The sequence below is a fragment of the Bombus vancouverensis genome, chromosome 9 (assembly GCF_051014615.1).
Source record: "Bombus vancouverensis nearcticus chromosome 9, iyBomVanc1_principal, whole genome shotgun sequence".
In the NCBI taxonomy this organism is placed as follows: domain Eukaryota; kingdom Metazoa; phylum Arthropoda; class Insecta; order Hymenoptera; family Apidae; genus Bombus; species Bombus vancouverensis.
In genome coordinates, this window is record NC_134919.1 from 53694 (window position 1) to 76754 (window position 23061).

The window sequence follows — 23061 nt, forward strand, 5'->3', positions numbered from 1 at the left end:
AACAGCTTCCAAGCCAGTCAAATGCGTGTGTCACGTCGAAGACAGAAGAAATCATGAAACCAATAGATCGCTGGTGATCTCCTCTCCTCGCGTCGCAGTAAATATATTCGTACGTTTCACGAATAACGTGAAGGAATTGAACTTCGTATAAGATGATGGAAATTTTATTGTATAAATCCAACGGAGTGACGGTTCAAAGTGTTACAGAATAATTAACAGAATAATGTGTTGAGCGCTAATGTAGGAGGGTTTTTATATGGAGGTTTTAGTCCCTTTGGAGGGGTTATCGTCCGATGTATATCAGAGGCGGCTATTCAGTTGCTGTTTTGTTATTATTTCGATAGCTGTGGCATGCAGGATGTTTCGTCTACTTTATTACTGTTTCTGAGCGGGTGACAGGTGCATCAGACGCAATGCAATACTTGAAACTTGCTTGTTGAAAAATAGAAGCAGTGCTGTCCATGATATTAACGCTGTGGTATATGTGTCAACACAAACATGGCATACATATGTTGGAACTAGTGCGGCTATGGATATCGCCCATGTGATTCGAGTTTTAACAAACGTAGCCGCGTATGGCGCGGGGGTACCGGAAGAAATCCGTCCTTAATTAAAGCCTTAATTAAAGCTTACCGTCACACCGACGAATATTTTTTCCTCGATTCTGAAGTTTCATAAGGCTGCTTTTTAAAATATTGTAACAAACTAAAAAGAAAGCACTGTTTGCAAAAATTTTATCATTTCTTTAATTTTTGTAGTAATAACTCTTAAATTCATAATAAAACTAGTAGATGATTTTATATAGACGCAATGGGAAGGTTATCAATTCTTCACCGGTAGTGTGTATTTTACAAAACAATGAGTATAAGTATTTTCTTACACCATTAGAATATGTAATACCACCAGAAAACGGCGGTATAATATACATACATATATACGTACATAGACAGTTCGAATGAAAATAGAAAAACGTTTGAGAGGCGTTCCCTACATACTAAACAAGATAATAATCAATATTGACACTTAAAAATAGCAGAAAATATTCTAAGGCTCAATAAAGATTTTGAATTAATGCATGATCCATTTTTTAATATCACTCGTACTTTATTCATACAAATTGTTATGTATTCTATGGCTTCTTTCAATATATATAGTTTCATAGTTTTATACGTACGACAATAAATATGTCAACCCTATAATTCATTATTATAAAAGTATATCAGATTTGCCGGCGAATCTGTGTTTAATATTTTTTTTACTATTAGATGATTCAATATTAGATACGTTAATATTACCCGAATATTTACACATTACATTTTCAAATATTATATCGCTTCCGTTCTTGTTCCAGTAAGGTTTTGTCACGTTATCGGAAGAAGGAAACATTACAAATAAAAGAGACCAAAAAATTTCTTTGGAAATCGTTTCATAAGTAAACAGATTAGGGATATATGTGTTTCCAGGACGAGATTTATTAATTCATTCGTACTATAGTTAACGATAATATTGTTAAGATATTAAAAATTTATTTCTGATTTAGTGTGCGAGATTTACTTTAATTCTATTTCTTCATTTTCATTCATTCACAATCAATCTTTACAACTTTGCCTTCACAAAGGCTTGAGAGAACTATATTCATCAAATTATTTCTTGACGTCCATATCCATCACATGAGATTTTGATAAAGTTTTTCTTAAGATATGTCTGAAAAGCATCCGTAAAAAAGATTTAAAAAATTTTTCACCTGCTCTACATAAACTTCAGCTTGTTATAACTTGCAGATCTATTAGGCTAATCCTTCTTTCCAATTTTTTTTATGTGTTTGTTAGATAAATAAGCCTGCTGGAAGAATCTGACAAATAAAATGAAATAGCTGAGGTACATCAGCATAGCAAGTTTGATGTTCAAAGGCGTAACGTGACATTCAACTTGGGCACTGTGTACATAGTAGTAAGCTGATGCAGTTAAAATGCAACCCACAACCATTTGTGATAGCTGTAGCGTAGTAACAAACATGGCGACCCATTTTGGTATATTGAACCGCATTGCTTTCAGAGCATAATAGGAGTACATCCAGGCATGAACGAAAGAGTTTACCAAGCCAAACCACTTGCCATTTTCTGTGGCCTCTGCATAAGAGAACCAGGTATAGAGAAGGACTGTTACGTGATGGTACCAATGTAGAAAAATCAACGGTTGCTTTCGTAACACAATGAAGGCTGTGTCGCAAAATTCTACTAGCTTCGATAGGGCAAAGGTCCACGACCAAAAACCGAAAACTGGATCTTGAGTAAGATGGCTGGAAAGAATATAATTACATTTCTATTATGATATAATATTTTGGAAATATTGTTATATGTTATGAACATGATATATAAATTGAAGTTACATAGTGTGTTTCTTAATATCTGTCTGATGTTGTGTATTTTTCATATTACAAACAATTTACTTTTATGTTGGAAGTGGCTGAATTTATTTCAAGTATAGTACAATAATAACAAATGCAGTTATTTTTGTTATAATATCAAAAATAAAAATTTCCATTTATCCATATTTTATACATTTCTTTGAAGTTTTTCAATTTTCCACAGCATCGAACAACATTTTGCAATAAAAGTTAACAAAAAGACGCGAATTTCTAGTATTAAAGAAAATTTGCAGATAAAATTAAATTATAGATTAAAACTGTTTAGCTGAATTCCTTGCTTGTAGACAATTGCTACGTTTAAACTGTCTTTCTAAACGTAATAATTTCCGGGATATTCCGTAAAATATGTTTTCAGTCTCAATTTTGCAGGATATTTTTGCTCCTTCGACATGGATTTTCCCGTGTAAAGATAATATGTGTCAAATATATTACGAATCCCCTGTTAGATACGTATGCTATCGCAAGGCGGATTGAGCATGTACAGATACTTTTAGCATAAAATCAAATTCTGTATGCATTTACATTTAAAACGTTTCGGGCTAATATTATTAAAAAGAACAGTTTTTAAGGTAAATGAAGTTTTATTATCTATTATTCAACACACATCTCTTCCTTGTCATATTTTTCTGAATTGCTTCTACAGTATTGAGTTGATGTAATGACCCACTTGAGAGGCTCGAATTGCTTGACTGACTATTCCCTCTTATGTTTTTCCGGAGGAAAGTTTGGCGTGGGTGTGCCCTTTGAACGAAGAACGCGGATTCGTTGTTCACACTTTTCGTCAAGGAAGTGAGGGTAACCATCCGCGATGCCGATTGGTTATGAGCCATGCTAATGAAAAAGGATATGAGGTAGTCTCCCACCAACGTGGATCGGGGGGTGACTTCGTTCCTGGGGAAAACCAGTCCTTTTCGATAAACATGTGTTCGGTATTCCCATTCGGTGACTACACGCTTTCTCCGTGATTTCTAAGAGCCTAATAAACTCAAGGACTTTTCCGAAACCCGAAAATAAACTGAAAATACTTACTTCTAGACAAACAGTTTGACTGGCAAACATGTGGAAACAATGAAGCCAAAGTTGACGGTTTATGGTGGGTCCTTGAGTTTATTGAGGGCCGCTGGCTGCCAGGTAGCGTCGGCTGGAGTACAGCTGTTCCATGCGACGTAACAGCGTGGGAAGCTAGTAGCGCTGTGTCGTCAGCAAATGTTGCTATTGTTATCTCTGTTGATGTTGGTAAATCGGTAACAGTGTAGATGGAGAACAGCAGGCGTCCGAGGACACTACCTCGGAGTATGCTAGATTCCATTGGGAACGCTGTGGAAGTGACGTCTAAGTATTTAACCATGAGTTGTCTATTGGTTAGGTAGGACTTTAAGATGGAGTAGTTGGTGTGTGGTAGGACTTTTTTAAGTTTGTATAGTAGTACTTCGTGTCATACTTTGTCGAATGCCTGTTGAATGTTTAGGAATATCGCTGAGCAATATTTTTTCTTTTCAAGGGATTGGTTGATAATGTGTGTTATGCGATGGATTTGCTCTACTGTTGAATGCTGTTTCCGAAAACCGAATTGATGATCTGGGAGTATTTTCAAATCCCCCAAGAGTGGAAGGAGTCTATTCGTTAGCATTTTCTCGAATAGTTTTGACAGGATAGGTAAAAGACTAATTGGGCGATAGAAGCAGAGTTTCATATATTGGTTTTCCGAGTTTAGGGATGAGAGTAATCAGTGAAATTTTCCAGGCCTTAGGAAAGTATTCAAGGCGAAGAATTGCGTTAAAAATCGATGTGACGAGTGCAATCCCTTTTATGAGAAGTTCATTGATTGCTCTATTGCCTATTAGGTCATGCCCCGCTGCTTTCTTGGGGTTTAGGCGACTGATTGATTCTATAATCTCTGCAGAAGTGAAGGGTTCAATAGGAGGAGACATTTAGAAGGGAGAGTGCAGGTGTTCAGTAATGTCTGCGGCAGCTTTGGAGGAATGGGGTTTAAATACTTTAGACAAGTATTTAGCAAACAGGTTGGCTTTACCTATAGGGCTACACGCCCATCCACCTTGCGGATAGCGGATTGATGGGATTATTTGCGGGGAGCGCGTGAGTTTCCTGGAAGCCCTCCATAGTGAGTAGTTGGAGTCAGCTGTGGGGGACAAATTGGCGAGATATTTATGAAAACAGTCGTTTTTATAATTTTTGATGATTGTGATTGGCTTTCTAGTTGCGTTGTTTAGTTTGCGTTTGTTATCCGGTGTTCTATGGGACTACCATACTCTTCTTAGTCTACGTTTTTCTGCTATTTTTTTAAATATGTAATGGGGATATTCACGTTTGCTGATAGAAGTCTTAGTAGGTGTGGAGGAGCGGATAGCGTTTATTATGCTCGTGTTTAAGTATTTCGTGACTGCTTCGATATCTTCATTAGTTTTTAGTGAAATAAGGGTTAAAGTTGAGTCATTAAAGACTTCTCTAAAGAGCTGCCAGTTGGTGAGTTGGTTATGAATAAAGCCATTATGTGTATTCTCGATACTTGTTGAACTGACTGTTGCTATCACGGGCGAATGGTCAGAAGAGAGATCAGCCGAGGAGTTGATTTGGACATATTTTGGCGAGATATTTTTAGTTATGAAGAAGTCAAGTAAGTCAGGTATTTTGTTAGTGTCAGTGGGCCAGTGTGTGGGTTCATATGTGGTGAAGTAGTCGAGATTGTTGGTGATTATGCTGTTTAAGAGATTTTTGCCTCTTACTGTGACCTCTGCCCCATTGGGTAAGTTTGGCGTTATAGTCTCCTCCAGCTATGAATCTATTGCCCAGAGTGCCAAGAAAGTTATCAAAATCTTCTTTGGCGATGGAGTGTCTGGGAGGGCAGTATACTGCTGAAGTGGTGATTGTACCATGGTAGTCTTCTATTGCTACGTTTGTTGCTTGGAGGTAATCTTTCTGGAATGATGGAAGTTCGTAGTGCTTAATGCTGGATTTGATAATGATTCCGGTGCCACCGTGGGCCTTTCCGCTGGGATGTTGGGTATGGTAGAAGTTATAACCATTTATTTTCAGATAGTTTTTGTCGGTGAAGTGGGTTTCAGATACGAGCATTACGTCGACTTGCTGTTGCTTTAGGAAGAGTTCTAGTTCGAATTTGTATTGAGCTAGCCCCTTGGCATTCCAAAGAGCTATGCGTCTTGATTTTATTTTGCGTCGGGGCGTATTAATTTATCCATGGTGAGTGTTAATAGTGATAGCAAATTATTTATTTGTTCAGATTGTTTTTCTATTAACTTTTCAACTCTAATGTCACGTTGATTCGGGATTATTTCACATTCCGCACGTAAGGTGAGAGATTCGTATTCCAATTATGATCGTTATTACAAAATTTATTAGAAACTGACAAAGTAACGATACAGAATGTTATAACAGAACAGAATAGAATGTCGAGTACTGACTTGGGAGGTTTTTTTATATCAAGGGGTTGGCTCCTGTGGAGGGGTTATCGTTGGATGCCGGTCACATAGGGATCCTGTTACTGCTTAGTTACTGTTTCGATGGCTAAGGTATGTGAGAGATATGATTATCCTATTGCTGCATTCGCGGGGCCACTGTGACACTAGAGACGTTGTCTGTGTTCTATGAATTGGAGACATTATTTTGAGAATGGTCCCTGTGGTTATTTGGATTATTTTGATTTCCTTGTACTGTTTGGGAGTAGTATAGGAGATTGAAGTAGTAGTGAATTTCGGAAGACTGGGTATTTGATTGGTTGTCTCTTTGGCTCTAAGCTTGGGATACTTATTTATACATAAGGTTTTGTAGGCTGAGCGGCCTTTGTAGTTAGCAGAATGGTCACCTTGACAGTGGATGCACTTCGTTGGGGTTTCCGGTGATTTAGTGCACTGGTCAGTGGGGTGTGTACCTGCACATTTAACGCAGCGGATTTATATGCAATCGCTTCCTCTGCAATGTTTGCATTTTTCAAAGCTTTTGTTCATGCAATAGCTCTAGTGTTTTGTTCTCGTGTTTTCGTTCTAGTTATCCTAGTTGAACAAGTTTTGAAGTGTCCGTACCTGTGTAACGTCAATTCACATCAGAGACCAGGCCACACACCACAGACAGGATGGCACCCAGATGTCTGCATATCCTTGGCGCGTGCCCTCAGTAGTCTTAAGTACCCACCAGGGGTCTTGGCATTTTCATAGTTAAGGTCCTTCGGACCAAGCGAGTATTTCTTGTCTTAGATTTCCCTTTACGTTTATTGTCTACCACGTGTTAGCCTAGAAAGTTGGTTTCCTTCACATCTGACATGTTCCGTTGGCAACTTTCTCGCGAGAGCGGCTAAAACCCTTCCTGGTCCACCAACCGTCCTATTATCCAATCGGAGACGGTATCTACTGCCCTCACTTCCTTAACCAAAATTGTCATCAACAAATCCGATAGTCCCGTGTCCTTAGACACACCCACCCCTAGCTTTCCTCAGACACAGTATCGTCAGTAAAACTTCACTTATTCTGTATCCTTAGAATAGTCAACATATCTATATCGGTCTCTACCCTTATAAGTCGCGTACTTAATATATTGTTGTAACTAAGTCTTACATAACGTGGTTGGAGTGAATTGTGATTTATGCTAATTCAGTGCATGTTACATTGTGATTGGTGAATTCACAATAAAGGTTGATTAAAACAAAGTTAATTGTTGTGTTACGACTCAACTATATTTTATTTCCACCAACCAACCCTAAAAATTACGTGACACCTGCCTGTTCAAATGGATCGAATAGAGCATTCTCTCTTCCTCCGAAGATGGTTGTATTTCATCTTCACTCAATATGTTGCGTCGTGCAACACTCTACCTGGACCCGGCCATACACCGCGGGCCAGACAGGCCCCAGATGTCCGCTCATTCTTACGGCGTACCCTCAATAACCTTAAGCACCCGTCATAAATCCCACTAATTTGCTTGCTAAGGTCCTTCAGACCCAACAAACATCTGTTTTCTGAATCATTTCTAAAGATTATTGTCTACCACGGCTTGACAAGGGAAAGTTGGGTTTTCCCACGTACGATGCTTCCTAATAACAACTTTCTATCGAGAGCAGCTAAGACCCTTCCTAGTCCACCAACCTTCGTTTAACCAATTAACAACAAATCCGATGGTCCCGTGCGCTAGACACACGCATCCTTAGCTTTCCTCCGCTACAGCATCGTCACCGAACATCACTGATTCTTCAACCTTCAAACATACAACATCCTTCGACCGGGTCTACACCCGAAGATCAGTCAGTCACTTATCTTATACATACGCACCAGCGTAACTATCTTCTTCACAAAGTTGTTGGAATAAACTGTCACTCACACCTTGTTACATCAGTGTCATATTCAATTAACCACCTCTATTATCCTAATCGAAATAGGGGATCGATCATTTCGTGGCGTCGATTATCTAATCGTGACGGGAATTTACGACTCCCGTTGGCGTGCTTCCTCGCGATCGCGTCTCTCCGCGATCGAAACACAATGTCATAGATCTGTTTTGCCGCTTTTTAATTTCTTGTTTCTGAATATTTGCTTGAAACTTTTTCACTTCAGGGAATGACTCATCTTCTTCTTTTAGCTGATGCATCTTCGTGTTTTCACTCTGTGAAAAAGTTCTCTTTCTATTACTATTTCTTGTTGTCATTGAACACTTTTCTGGCTGTATTGCATCTTCTCTTATAGGGAATGTGTCTGTGAAGTACCCGCGATTTTCCTTGAAATTGTTTCGCTTAAAACACTTTTCTCATTTACTATGTTTTGTAGGGCTTTGTGTTATTTCTTCTTCTGAGCTACTTCTAGCACTTTTCCTTTTTTTTAGATCGGTTTTCACGTTTCCTCTAAAAATGTAGGATATATTTAATTACGTTATAATAGAATTTATATGCACAATGTACATACATTGAGCGATTAGATTTCAACATATTTGTGGCGGATCGGTAGTCAACAGGACGCCGACAGGTCGAGGCATCAACGCGGCGCAACACCTCCCGGGCGATCCGCGGGTACCAACCGCCAACACTAGAGGGCTACGACGACAACGAGTCTGTCTGTCTAACTCGCTAGCGGGTTGAATATACGAGCGATTGATAGAAATACCGCACCTAGCGAGACTCCTCTACGTCTAAGGCAGGGACTACCGGGCATAGCCTTACTGACGAGTCCACCGGTAGTCCCGGGACGAAACGCACTCTCTCACTCTCCTTCCATCAGCCTCATTGGTGACCACCGACAACGAACACGCACCTTCGGTGAAGGAGTCAGGAAAGGAGCCAACCACCGACGACAAGCCAGGAAGTGAATGGTAGCCATTGCAATAGTTCATGGGCATCACCTCCAGCAGCACGTCAGAGGCGACAACCACCTCGTCCCCACGACGATCAGCCTTCCATCATCGACGACGAGCCATTCCCTCTAACTTGTATCGCGCTATATAGCTATGGGGTCACGCTATAGCGCTAGGGGGAGGCTGTGTGGCGGATCGGTAGTCAACAGGACGCCGACAGGTCGAGGCATCAACGCGGCGCAACACCTCCCGGGCGATCCGCGGGTACCAACCGCCAACACTAGAGGGCTACGACGACAACGAGTCTGTCTGTCTAACTCGCTAGCGGGTTGAATATACGAGCGATTGATAGAAATACCGCACCTAGCGAGACTCCTCTACGTCTAAGGCAGGGACTACCGGGCATAGCCTTACTGACGAGTCCACCGGTAGTCCCGGGACGAAACGCACTCTCTCACTCTCCTTCCATCAGCCTCATATTAATTAACCGATATCAAGCATTATTAGGTACTATATATAAAGGTTAGTATTGATCAGTAACATGAGATTCGGGGTAAGATTAAAGATATTAAATTTCATCATAATATGATACAAACATTTACATTACTGTCATCGTCACGAATTAATGGCTTTCGTAATTTTGCAACAAGTGACATTGACTGTTGTTTTTTAATATTAATTGCAGCTTTCCTTCAACCCTCTCTTTTTGCTCGGCTCTTCAAAACTTTTGGCGTAGTTGTAGTTGAAGGGCCAGGTTGTGGTGTTTGAGCAAAGTATCTCCAAAATGGTCGTTAACAGATTTTTTAACACCCAAGCAACGTATATTCAATATATCTTTGGTAATTAGTGCTTTAATCCGATTCTTTGATGTAGTGCCGATATTCCTACAACCGATAAATCTACAAATAAATTCTTTATAAGTGTAGTATCGTGGAAAGAAGGGCCTGTGGTGGCACTCGATAGTTAAATAGCACCACTCGACACTAACTAGTGTCGGACGACGAAGTGGTTAGCGCCTTAGGTTACGAACGTAGGAGTCCGATTTTTCTTCCACGGTACAAAAAATGAGGAAAAGAGCGGCCGTACCCAGCAGCGACCTCTACAGCGCTGAGCACAGCTCAACGATACTACATAAGTATTTAATATATACATTAAACTATAGTTTGTAATAATACATACCATAATTTAATATTGTGGTTGAAATTATGACATATGTAACAATTAATACAAACACTTAACTTGGAAGTATATGTAAATTATTTTTCAAAAAAAATATTTATATGAAACAATAATAAAATAATGAAGTAACGTTGAGAATAAAATCTAGTTTAATTACAAATATATGCACTGTTAACAATACCGTTCTTATCAATTTTATTAAATTTACAGTGAAGCTTGCAATTACACTAATGTCAATGAATATTAACGTATATGTTTATTATTACACCAAATAAAAGTGAAAGTACTCTAATGAAAAATACAATATACTTTAATGGAAATAAAACAAGTGAAGCGTTTATTAATATTATTATACAGTACTATATTATATTATTATAATATTTATTAATATTTACTTACCTTTTACGTTTGCATAAAAACTACAAAATTGTAAATATCAACTTTTATAACAGAGATAAAACAAGTCACAGAAATTCGTGTCTTTCAATGGCAAAATGCGTTAAAGGAAGGGAAACGATAATCTCCGTTTCGCGTCACAAGCGGGACTGTGCCAGTTTTGCTCCTTGAAAGTACATGTAGCGGTACATGAGCTAGAGGACAATTCAAATTATGTTGTTTTTTTGCCTCGGAGTATCAATATCGTTAGGACATACATAATGTAGCAATAAATAAACTCCGAACAAAACTATGTTGCCGCTACGTGCAACTGTCGAACGAAGACGAATTTGAATTTTCCGATTCTCCTCCGACCAGTTTATACTGTACCAGTTTAAACGGACGCAATCGTAAAGAGTTATCGATCATGTAGTGGATCGTGTGAGGATCAATAATTTAGAGAATACGAGAAATTGCTGCTGCAACGCCTCAAATATATTTAGAATAAATAAAATAAATACGAATAAATATAAATACCGTCGAGAGACGCTCGTACAAATGTATTCGCGAAGCTAGGGTATGGTCGCTTGCGAAAAACTCGATAACTATAACTCGGATGACTCGGATAATAACTCGTAGATATTGATCGATAATTCGTAGGTACTCGGTATATACAAACTCGCGATCACGTCCGTTTATTTATACTGGGGGAGGGGGGGGGGAGTCGGAAAATTTGAATTCATCTTAGATCGACGATTGCCCATAACGGTGACTTTGTTTTGTCCGGAGTTTACCTATCGATATGTTTCGTGCGTCAAGGCGATGTCCGTGTTCCGAGGCACAACAACATGAGTCGCTCTCGATCCGCCACGTCCTATGACTCTACCGACTATCTACCGAGTATTGATCAGTTACTAACGAGTTATGAGCGAGCGGTTATACACTGTCTTAGCGAATCCGTTAATACGAGCGTCTTTGCGAACATTATCTGTTCTTATTTATTTAATCATTTTAAAATATACTTGACGGTTTCTACAACGGGCGATCTCGTCTAATAAATCTCTCGATTAACCATCCTCTACACACAAGTCCCTTAATACATAACGACTTTTCAGTTCAATTGAGATCATTGCGTTTAACGCCATCTATTCGCCCGGGCGCGCCATTTTTCTCTAGAATATAAATTGTACCGCATGCTTGAATATGTACCGCATGCTTGAATATGTACCGCATGCTTGAATATGTACCGCATGCTTGAAATAGCCAGCCATGTTGATATGGAAGAGGAGGCGAAAGTGGAGCATATTGTAGAAGGAATAGTAGATGAAGAAAACAATAAGTCTACTACATCCATTAAAGAATTGAGGAAGAGATTAATCATGTACGAGGAACAGAATTATCGCAGAGCAAAATTGATTGTGAAGCTAGCCAAAATTGAAAGGAGCAGGATGCCCAGTCAATCTGGAGATATGAAGAAGACGAGATGTTACAATTGCGGCGACGAAGAATATGAGTGTGCAGAGTGCCCGAATAGGTCGAGAGGACCCAAGTGCTTTAAGTGTAGAGAGTACGGACACATCGTATCGAAATGCGACAACCTGAGCGAGTCCCATAAAGTTGTTTCTAGCACGTGGCAATCGTTGCAGACGAAGCGTGGTAAAGACTTCAAGATCGGAAATTTCGAATTGAGCGCGCTAATAGATACCGGTAGCGAACTAACTTTAATGAGAGTGAATCAGTATGTGAAAATTGGTATCGGGTCCGGAAGAAATTGTACACTCGAAGAATTTTCGACGAATATTGTGATAGATGATGAGTCGTACGTTGTAACGATACATGTAGTTTCAGATACTTTGATGCAACACTCGTTCATAATTGGCACATACTTCCTGAATACCGTTGAATTAAACATAAAGGACGGAAATGCTTCTATTCGTAAAGTAGAGAAAAAAGATTGTAATAGACACCCAGAGGTGTTTAAAGTAGATATAGAAATGCGGCAAGACAAAGTAATTGAGTCTTAAAGTCTTAATCCGACTTTGCAAATCCGATCGTAGTTGAAAAAAGGAACGGATCTCTTCATGTTCCTATCGAGGAGAATAGTAGAGAATGTACGGCAGTTGTAGTTACCATGAGTCCTTATCTCGAGGACACCGTCGTCATGAAACAAAAATTTGTTAGATAAACCGGTTTTTTTGCGTGAAGAGGGAAAAATGCTATTACGCGTACCCAGAGAGATCCGCGTCTCTGGGTTATGTAGGACTCGGCAGGTGACATCGCCATACGCCCTAAAAACCCCTCGATCCTTTATTTGATTAGACACGGACAACCCCGGCATAGCCGATCAGCATTCATCAGGATTGTCATTAACCGCGTCTCCGAATATTTAACGTTGCATGCTGATACCGCTCCTCCTGTTCGCTGACCCCATAGCCATTTCCATTTCTCTTCTGTAATTTATTATCGATTTGCAGAACGCTTTGAGCTTTGTCCAGTATTCGTCCTTGGTAACCACGGTGTCCACCAAGTTGACCACACTTATCCTGAGACCCAGGAAATTCTCGAGTTCGATCGTTATGTTCATTAGGTCCATTTAGGACACACGAACAGGACGTGTTCTGCATCGTCGTTCGGGTCACCACAATCCCTACACTTAGTGTCGACCCCCTTACCGATCCTCTTTCTGCAGCTGTTGAAGATACCATGCCCCGTTAACATTTGCATCGTAAAGTAATCGATGTCTCTCCTTTCCTTGGCGAATATAGACGCATTACCTATCAACTTCCTAGTAAAGTTGTCCTCTTTGTAATTGCCCTATTCCGCTTGTCACTCCATTAGGGCTTTCTTCCTTATGTCATCCAGTTCTTCTTTTAACATGATGTATCTATCGATCACTTCACCTTCAACAGCTAAGCTCTTATAAATCTTCATTCTCTCGTATGATTCTTTCAACATCCTAGCTTTAATGTTGATCGGTAAGTTGCCGGTCAATACACAAAGCACCGCATGAGATACAGTGAGGTAGGCTGTAAATGTAATGCACAGGGCAGTACGTTGGGTCCTTTTTATAATCTTCCTGTTCTTCTCATAGTTCATTGCATCAGCCCACACAGGCGCACCATATGTCACGATGGGTTCCCAAACATTGTAATAGAGCCTGCGCGCCAAGCCAGGCGGACCATTGATATTCGGCAGAATTCTTAGGAAACTAAAGTCCTTCAAACAGACAAACAGTCTTTGTCCCAACTACGGGAAGATAGGGGAAACCTATTGTTACGCCATACGGTTTACCATAGGTCATATTCTTAACTGTCGATCGCGCCACTATAATGTTGCAGACGGATCGTCGCGTCTGCCCGGCAAACAAACATTGTAGTGGCAAGCGCGTGGTTCATTAAGCAGGGCGACTTCCAGAAACGTCGACTCGTGGCCGTTATTTTACCTCGCGTAAAAGAATGTGGCGTGATCCGAACGTAGTGGGGGTCGCCTTCCAGAAAAAACGAAAAAAAATCGAAAGGCGTGCAGAACTTTTCGAGAAGCCGAACCGTCAACACATCTCTTATATCGCGCATTACTTATCAAGCAAAACGCAGTTACATTTCTTTTTGTTGTTCTCTTTATGTCTTCCTAGTTGATAATTTGTTAAAATAAACGTTAATTTATTTGTGTTAATTCTGTGGAATTCATTGAACTACCCTTATTATCCTAATCGAAATAAGGGAATCGATCAGTTCGTGGCGTCGATTATTTAATCGTAACGGGAACTTACAACTCTCGTTGACGTGCTATCTCGCGATCGCGTCTCTCCGCGAACGATCGAAACACAACGTTCAAACGACAATTGACAGTCCTGACGAAATAAACGTCGCTCAGAGAGTCGAAAATTTGTCTCTTCAAATTTTAAGCGGATACGAGTTATCCCCACTACTTCGCGGAACTGATCACTGCATGTAGTTTCCGGTGTTTTCTTTGTCTGCTCCAGCGATAACGCAATTACTCATAAATTGCCAAAATAAGAAAAACGAAATTTTCATATTTTTTATTTCATTGTTATAAAACGATTTAATTGGATTTTTGAGAATCTCACGATCAAAATGATATTGGACGATAGCTAAACTCTGGAAATGCGCAACGTTCGGTCAACTGCACAGAAGACCATGCCTAAGTCCGACACAATTTTTTGAAGTTACAATGAATGTTGATACTAAATCCGTCGTTTAGAGATACCTTGGCTTCTTACGACACTAAGTTAAACAACTTCCGTTATTTGCTGACTAGTCCAAATGGATCCAGACACTGGTTAAATTATATTTCTTTTGACTTTATTTGTCTAGATATAAAATCTGTAAGGTATCTCGTTGTATCTCAATTGCTTCTCTTCTTTCTTATTCCTACATTCACCGTATTCACAAAACAACGATCCAAAGACAAGTAACAGCGGTCAGTTTGTGAAAAGTGCTCGTTAACAAATCTTAAATTACAACGAAACGAAATTGTTCAACACCTTAAAATTGAAAATTACCGAACTAAGTAGGAAAAAGGCCACAATGTTTGTAGAACCTCGATAAGTGTTCGCCGAGACAGTTTCGACATCTGGACTACGTCGGACAGTTTACGACGGATATCCGTCACATAAAAGGGGTAGAAAATAACGTAGCCGATACTCTATCTCGCATCGAAGCGATCGGAAAACCAATAGATCACCATACGCTAGCTGCAGCGCAAGAAAAGGATAGCGAGCTACGCAAAATTATCAACGCTGGCTCGAGCGCGTTGCAGCTGAGAAAAGTACGATTTCCCGATCACAACGTCGAGTTATACTGCGATATTAAAACCGAGACCGTGCGACCGTACGTACCGGAACCGTTACGCCGCACCGTATTCCAAGCGCTACATGGACTTTCCCACCCGGGGATGCGAGCTACGCGAAAATTGGTAGAGACGCGCTTCGTCTGGCCGTCGGTAAATAAAGATTGCCGAACGTGGACACGACAATGCATACCGTGTCAGCGCAACAAAGTCACCAGACACGTATCCTCGCCCGTCGGAACGTTCGGAACGCTAGCGGGCCGGTTCGAGCATATACACGTAGATATCATCACAATGCAATATTCGCAAGGATACCGTTATTGCCTTACGTGTATCGATCGTTTTTCGCGTTGGCCTGAAGCCATACCTATCGCCGATATGGAAGCGTCAACCGTGGCTTCGGCCCTCCTTTCTACCTGGATATCTCGTTTCGGCGTACCCTTGAAAATTACGACTGATCAAGGACGTCAATTCGAATCGCGTTTATTCGAGGAATTATGCCGGTTGCTCGGCGTCAAACATTTGCGTACAACGGCCTACCATCCAGCGTCTAACGGGATGGTAGAACGCCTACACAGACAATTAAAGGCGGCGATCAAATGCCACGACACGAGCAACTGGGTCGGAATTCTCCCGATCGTCTTATTAGGTATAAGAACCGCGATAAAGGAGGACCTAAACGCAACGGCGGCCGAAATGATTTACGGCATCGGCATACGTCTGCCGGCGGAATTCTTTTTGCCAACTAGTCAACGGGCCAACTTGGAATACGCGCGAAAATTTTTGCAAAAATTTCCTAAAGGAATTATAATCTATGAGATAAATGAAATAAAAATACAAAAACCAACTGATATTAAAAGAAGAATGATTATTTTACAAGATAATATGAAACTGTGTAAGGGATTACATATGTAACATATTGTCCCGATGTACACATATCTGCGAAGCGACTTACTACCCTGTATATTCCAGAAACTTCTTAGTTTGCCCCAGCCTTAGCAATTTGAAACTATTTTATTAAAATTAAGAATTTTCCACATTAGATCGAACGCACTTCTAATAGGTACCAAACAGTATATATATATAGCAAAATTTCACATATCTCTAAATTATTCACAGAAAATTAATACGGCACATAAATTAGACTTCGGATTGTAAAAATTAAGAATAAATAACCGATACAGTCTCACAAAAATAGAAGGATAAAGATAGAGATAAGGGATCAAAAACAACAGTTATTTTTCAAATTTGTATGAAAAGCCCTTAAGAAAATAAGTTCCTCCTTAAATTGAAAACAGTTATATGTATAGAAATCAAACTTGCGATAAAAGTAAAAAAGATAGAAAATAAGAAAATTGTATTTGTTTTTATGACTCACTTTTACATGTAGTATAATTTCCACCGCTATTTTAGCATAGAACGCTATTTTCAAACACGAATTGTTCCAACTCGATAGTCCCTTGCTTTACTGTAAACGGAAAATTCTTTCGTGTTCTCAACCAAATTTATCAAATTCCAGCAATGACACATGCTATGTGATTGTCAGTAGAACATGGAGAAATGTTTCCAGTAAAGTTTCGAGCGACTTATCGGCGATTTTCAGGAAACACGACGCGACGATATCGCGTGTACAGTGCTTCTATCGGTGTTGATGCGCTTTAATACATAGTGCAAGAGAACACTAATAAGATTTCCCAGTGGGCCTGTAAATCCTTATAGATCACTCAAAAATATATCATATTGTTTGTTTCAACTACTAGCAATTTAAAACGTCGTCTACATATATTTAGAAAGTTAGCAAAGACATATATTTGTTCCTGAGCATGATTTCTATCAGTTGAGCGTTGTAGCAAAATGTCCGATACAATTTAATGTTGAATTTGTCTTTTTTTTAGGCTAGCTTGATTGGATTACAGGTAGATTTAAACGATCCGTGTGTTGCATCTCCAAGGCATCTTCGACTCATCGATACGCAGTGATACCCGGCAAACTTCTAGTGGACAAGCGACGTTGCTTGCAGGCAGTTTATATACATGTTTTGGCATGTGTTGTCGGCAGGCAATGTCTACAGACGCCTGTAGTCTGCCCGTACGCGCCTTAAGTTTCACTGACAGACATTGTCCGCCGATTACTACGACATCTGTCTGTGGACAATAGGCCGTCAGTGTGGAGTTATCTTTACCCGAATAATTTAAGAAATATAAAATAAACTTCAACGAAAAGTTGCTAGCTTCGATATCTTACTAATACAATGTTATCGAAATTGAATAAACCTCGTTACTGTATTTAAAAGGAAATTGCATTTATATTTCAAGTTTATAGAGACAACAACAACAACCAAACAAAGAATCGCAACGAAGAAATAAACGGATACAACAAACAGAACACTGGATCGAAGATAGAACAATAAACAAGATAGAACCAAGAAAACAACAGTAACGAAGAACCGGGGCGCAGAAAAAAGCACGAAGCGTGCGAGCTGGAGAGGAAACCTGTGACCGTCGGTGCAAGCGGTAAGCCTACAAAATGGTTGCCGAGCAGGAATAATCGGCTGGAGAGCCAACCTGCTGGGACCGAGCTATATGGTGGCAGGTATCGCGTGGCGCCAGCTAAGCGAGCTGCCGCCCGAAAGGGTAGGTTTAACTTGTCCAATGATCCGCAAGGAGAGGGCAAGTCGCGCGCCGACCATCTATGCGCGCCATTCCCAAGTCGAACGCGAACATCTAAATGCGAAGCCAGTATGCGTTTTTACTGCAGGTATGGCGCGGTCGACCAAAAGGTCGGGCCCTCAAACGCACACATTACTTGTACAATTCGAGTGCTGCAGATACGGAAAAGCAATTTATAATTTATCGTAATTTATCGTAATGCGAATTTTGGCGCGTCGTCATAAATAGATTTTTATTTAAAACGAAATTGTTAAATATCCTTTTGTATCAATTCACATAACGTTAATAAATCAATATTAGACATATTACTCATAAATTGTACATATCTTTGTGCATATACGCATAGTTTTCGTGCATATATCAATATTTGTATATTTTATGTGTATAACTTTCATATGCTTTTCGCAAATTTTACATTCATAAACATCTGCAATCTACACGTTACGTTTTTCGTTGTATTTACAAGTACGGACATTAGATATTCTATTACATTCTTTTATTATAATCTTTTGATATATTTATAGTTGTTTAATTATTAGGTCATCCCATAAGTTCGTGCCGTTTTTCGAGAGGTTATATATGTTAAGATCGTTTACATACCTTTCAGTTTCATGAAAAAATGTAATCCCCCTCTCGTTGTACAACTTCTTCCCATTTTTCTGGTAGGTTCCGTCTCGATAAAAGTTCTCTTGTTTTTCTTTAAAATAATTTTCTATGCTATTTTTGAGAGTGTCAATATTTTCAAATTTTTTAGCTACTAAAAAGTGTTGTAATGCTCTGAACAGGTGGTAATCAGATGAGGCAATGTCTGGGGAATATGGGGGACGTGGTAAAATTTTTCAATTAAATTCAGACAATTTTTTTGTAACGCTTTTCGCGACATGCGGTTTAGCATTGTCGTGATGGAAGATAACGTTGTTCCTATTCACTAAACCTGGCCGTTTTTCAGCTAGTGCTTCCCTTAATTTTTCTAACTGAGCGCAATATTTGTCTGAATTAATGGTATCACCACTAGATAAAAGTTCAAAATAGAGTATTCCTTTATAATCCCACCATACACACAAAAGAACTTTACGTGGATGTAACCCTGGTTTTGCACAGCGTTCAGGTGGCTGATTTCGTTGGGATCGACTACGTTTCCGTTCAGGGTTTTCGAAAAGTATCCACTTTTCATCACCAGTTACCAGGGGCGTTTAAGGAATGGTTCACGTTTATTACGTGCAATTAATGACATGCACGCTGTCGTTCGTTCAAGACGGTTCCGTTCCGTAAGTTCATGGGGCACCCAAACGTTCAACTTTGACACCATCCCCATTTCTTTTAAACACCTATGAATCGTTGTCTTAGGTATTTTCAGGACATTTGACATCTCTTGAACTGTCAAACTTGGTGATTTTTCAACAAGATCCCGAATTTTATCTCCGCCTGTCTGAGGAGGACGCCCGGAACGTACCTCCTCTTCTAAACAGAAATTCCCAGCTCTAAAACGTTGGAACCACTTCCTACAGGTGCGAGATGAAAGCGTATTTTCTCCGTAAACAGCACATATGTTTTTCCTGGCAATTGTTACCGAACTTTCTTTCCGAAATTCATATAACATGAGACGTCGAAAATGGATACGCATTTCACTCGTGATTTTTTACTGTTAGAAGTCACTGTGTTCACTATATTACGATCTTATGCCCACGAAGATCTACTCTAGCCTGTTCTCGATCAGCTAAGCTCAAGTGCATTGGTCCCGTATGGCCGTATGTTTAGAAATCGACACATGAAATATATACACAAAAGTGTATAAATATATACACAAAAACTTATGGGATCACCTAATATGTAAACGATTTTGAACTATTTAATTTAATAAAGACCTTAGATCGATGGATTTTAATTGCTGTCACATAATCGTTAATTCATTACTTTTCCTCAAACTGTCACGAATTTTCACAAAGTGTGTATTTCGGATCGTTAATCTCATACGGATGTAAACTTCATTTTCTTAATAATCTTGGTCAATCATGTATCACATTTTCTATAAAATCTATAAGATCAGCAAGTGCTCTAATACTTGTTAACAATCATATATCTTAATTCGTGCCTTTTGTATTAATACAGAAGCTTCATGCGAGAAAGAATTTTCGATATAAATGTTCTCAATGTTGTAAATCGAGTTCTGCCAGAGCAACCGAGCCAAACGGACGTGTAAAACAGTGCTTCAGAAAAAGTGCGGCAAGTGGGGAAGAGAAAGTTACGAACGGCAACGCCCATAGCTAAATGGTGGAAACTCGTGTCTTCTACTAAGAAGACTACAAGCAAAACTAAAATGAAAAAGCACATCCCACCGATAAAAATAATTAACAAAGACGAACAATACTACATAAATAAAACAACAAACATATCAAAACCAAGCCAACCAATAAACGAAGAACAGGAATGCTCAGCTACAAACGAAGTTGATATGGAAACAATACCAAACAATGAAGAGAATATTACCAATAACGAATTAACCCAACAGGATGAAAGCTGGAAGGTGGCAAGTTATAACAAGAAACGAAAAATAACAGGAAATTCAGATACAGAAAAGCAGCGATGGCTGCAAGAATTACCATTAAGAAACTCCTTCAGCTCACTTACGGAAGAAATAGACGACCCAACAACCAAAAACACAACTAAATCAACGCAAACTACAAAACCACCACCAATATTTGTCGACGCCCAGATAATAGGCCCGCTTATTGATCGACTAAACGATATAGTTGGGAAGGAAAACTACACAATAAAACAAACAAAATTAGAACAAGTAAAAATTCAAATAAACACCCCAGAAAATTATAGGAAAGTGATAAAATAATTAAAAGAAAAAACGCTGTGTACCACACATACCAGCTGAAAACGGAAAGGAACTACGAAATAGTTATAAGAGGACTACATTCAAAAACTACACAAAAAAAATTAAGTGACGAATTAGCAAAAATTGGTCATCAAACAAGAGCAATAAACAATATGACAAGATACGATACGAAGCATTTAACAACACAGTGTCCATACGTAGGGAAAATAAATGAAGTAAAATGTTACAACTGTAATGGAAACCACCCAGCCAGCTATAAAGGATGCGAAATCAGAAAACAATCACAACGTAAACAGTTTCCACCACTTGGCAATAGATCAATCAACAACTACCAACCACAACAAACTATAACGGATAATTAAGCAACATTGAAAGCACAAAATGAACCAAAAGCTATAAACGGAAACACCGATCCCCAAGGAAACCGCAGCTACGCGCAAGTAACCCAAAACATTAGACAAACAACGCCCACAAACAAACAGAATCAAAGCAACAACACCGAAGACGATACAGAAATCAAAGAAATGCTCAGACAATCCATTAAAGGTACAGAGATATTAAGAAAAATGGTAAGTGAGAAAAACACAATACTAAGGCAACAAGTACAACAAACAGTCATGTTACAACTACTCACAAACTTGCTAAGTAAAAAATAAAAATGGACATGCTTAAAATAGCAGCTTGGAACTCTAACGTACTACAACAAAGGGCCCTAGAAACTAAAACATTCCTGTATAATAATAATATCGACATACTACTCGTATCGGAAACACACTTCACTATAAAAAGTTACATAAAAATACCGTACTACATAATATATGATACCAAGCATCCCTCAGGAAAATCACACGGAGGGACCGCAGTAATAATAAGAAACGACATTAAACACCACTAACACAGCCAAGCTAGTAAGGAATATATACAAGCAACCACCGTTACTGTACAAACTAGCAGCAACCATTTACAGTTGTCAGCAGTATATGTACTACCGCGACACAAAATGACATCACAAACGTGGGAAGAGTACTTTCAACACTTAGGTGACAAGTATATCGCAACGGGAGACTACAATGCAAACCCACGCTATGGGGATCAAGAATTACCACACCTCGAGGTAGAACCCTGGAAAAATACATTAACAACAACCTCAATATATTATCCACAGGAAGACATACTGGCCGACAGACCTGAGCAAAATACCTGGCCTACTCGATTTTGCAGTTACAAAGGGACTAAACGCAAATAAACTAAAAATAACACCCAGCCTCATTGCATACAGCCCAATTGCTTACAGAAACAAATTAATACTTTATAGCAATCCAGGGACACTATGCAACAGAACAACCAAATGGCAAATTTTTAAAGAAATAATCGAGAGCAAAACCAGTTGCAGCATCCCATTGGAAACACCCGAACACGTCGAACAGGCAGTAACACCATTGACAGAAACTATCCAAGAAGCATCATGGACAACCACTATACCTGAACCAACCAACAGACAAACAAAAATAATTCCATCAGACATACTTGAAAAAATTAGAGAAAAAAGAAAAGCGAAAGCAAAATGGCAAAAACATAGAACACGAGAAAACAAAAAACACCTAAACAAACTTGCAAAGGAAATAAAAAACAAAATAAAAGTGCACAACAATAATGAATTCACAAAATTCATAGAGTCACTCTCTGCTCACGAGAACTCCAACTACTCCCTATGGAAAGCCACGAAAAAAAAGAAACCAATAAAACTAGTCCCAGCAATCAGGACGGCAGACAACACATGGGCAAGAAGCAACGAAGAGCAAGCTGAAGAATTTTCCAACCACCTTTGAAACACATTTATACCACATAATATCAACAACAGCAACCCCAAATGTCATACGGACGAGGATGCGTTTACCACTAGTACCTCAACTGACAACCACTATACCATACCTAAAACAACAGCACAAGAAATTAGAAACATAATCGAGAAAACAAAAAACAATAAAGCACCACGAATCGACCTAATCAATGGTAAAATCTTGAAAAACCTTTCGCCAAAAGCGATAACACTAATGACAATAATATTCAATGCAATACTAAGAATCCAATACTTTCCTAAACTGTGGAAACTAGCACAGGACATAATGTTACCTAAACCAGGCAAAGAACCACACCAAACTGCATCTTACAGACCACTACTTCCTGTGTTTTCCAAAATACTAGAGGAAATAATATGCAACCGCATAAAACCAATAATATAGAAGGAAAAATTAATACCAGATCACCAATTTCGATTCAGAAACATACACTCCACTATAGAGCAAATGCACAGGCTCATTAAAGAAATAATACTAGCATTAGAAAACAAACAATACTGTACAGCCCTCTCTATGGACATAGATAAAGCATTTGACAAAATAAACCACGAAAGCCTACTACAAACAATCAGGAAACAATTTCCGGAG

General features: G+C 39.2%; 1 protein-coding gene and 1 pseudogene across 1 annotated transcript; both read right to left on the minus strand.

Annotated features, from left to right (window-relative positions):
- Nucleotides 1–1773: 1773 nt before the first annotated feature.
- LOC143303146 (very long chain fatty acid elongase 6 pseudogene) lies at nt 1774–3776 on the minus strand (annotated as a pseudogene).
- A 9341-nt stretch (nt 3777–13117) lies between these two features.
- Nucleotides 13118–13592, minus strand: LOC117165620 (uncharacterized). Its single transcript, XM_033348961.2, has 2 exons — nt 13569–13592; nt 13118–13507 (listed from the first exon to the last, which is right to left on the minus strand). The coding sequence occupies exons 1-2, from the start codon at nt 13590–13592 to the stop codon at nt 13118–13120; spliced, it is 414 nt and encodes a 137-aa protein (XP_033204852.2).
- Nucleotides 13593–23061: the final 9469 nt, after the last annotated feature.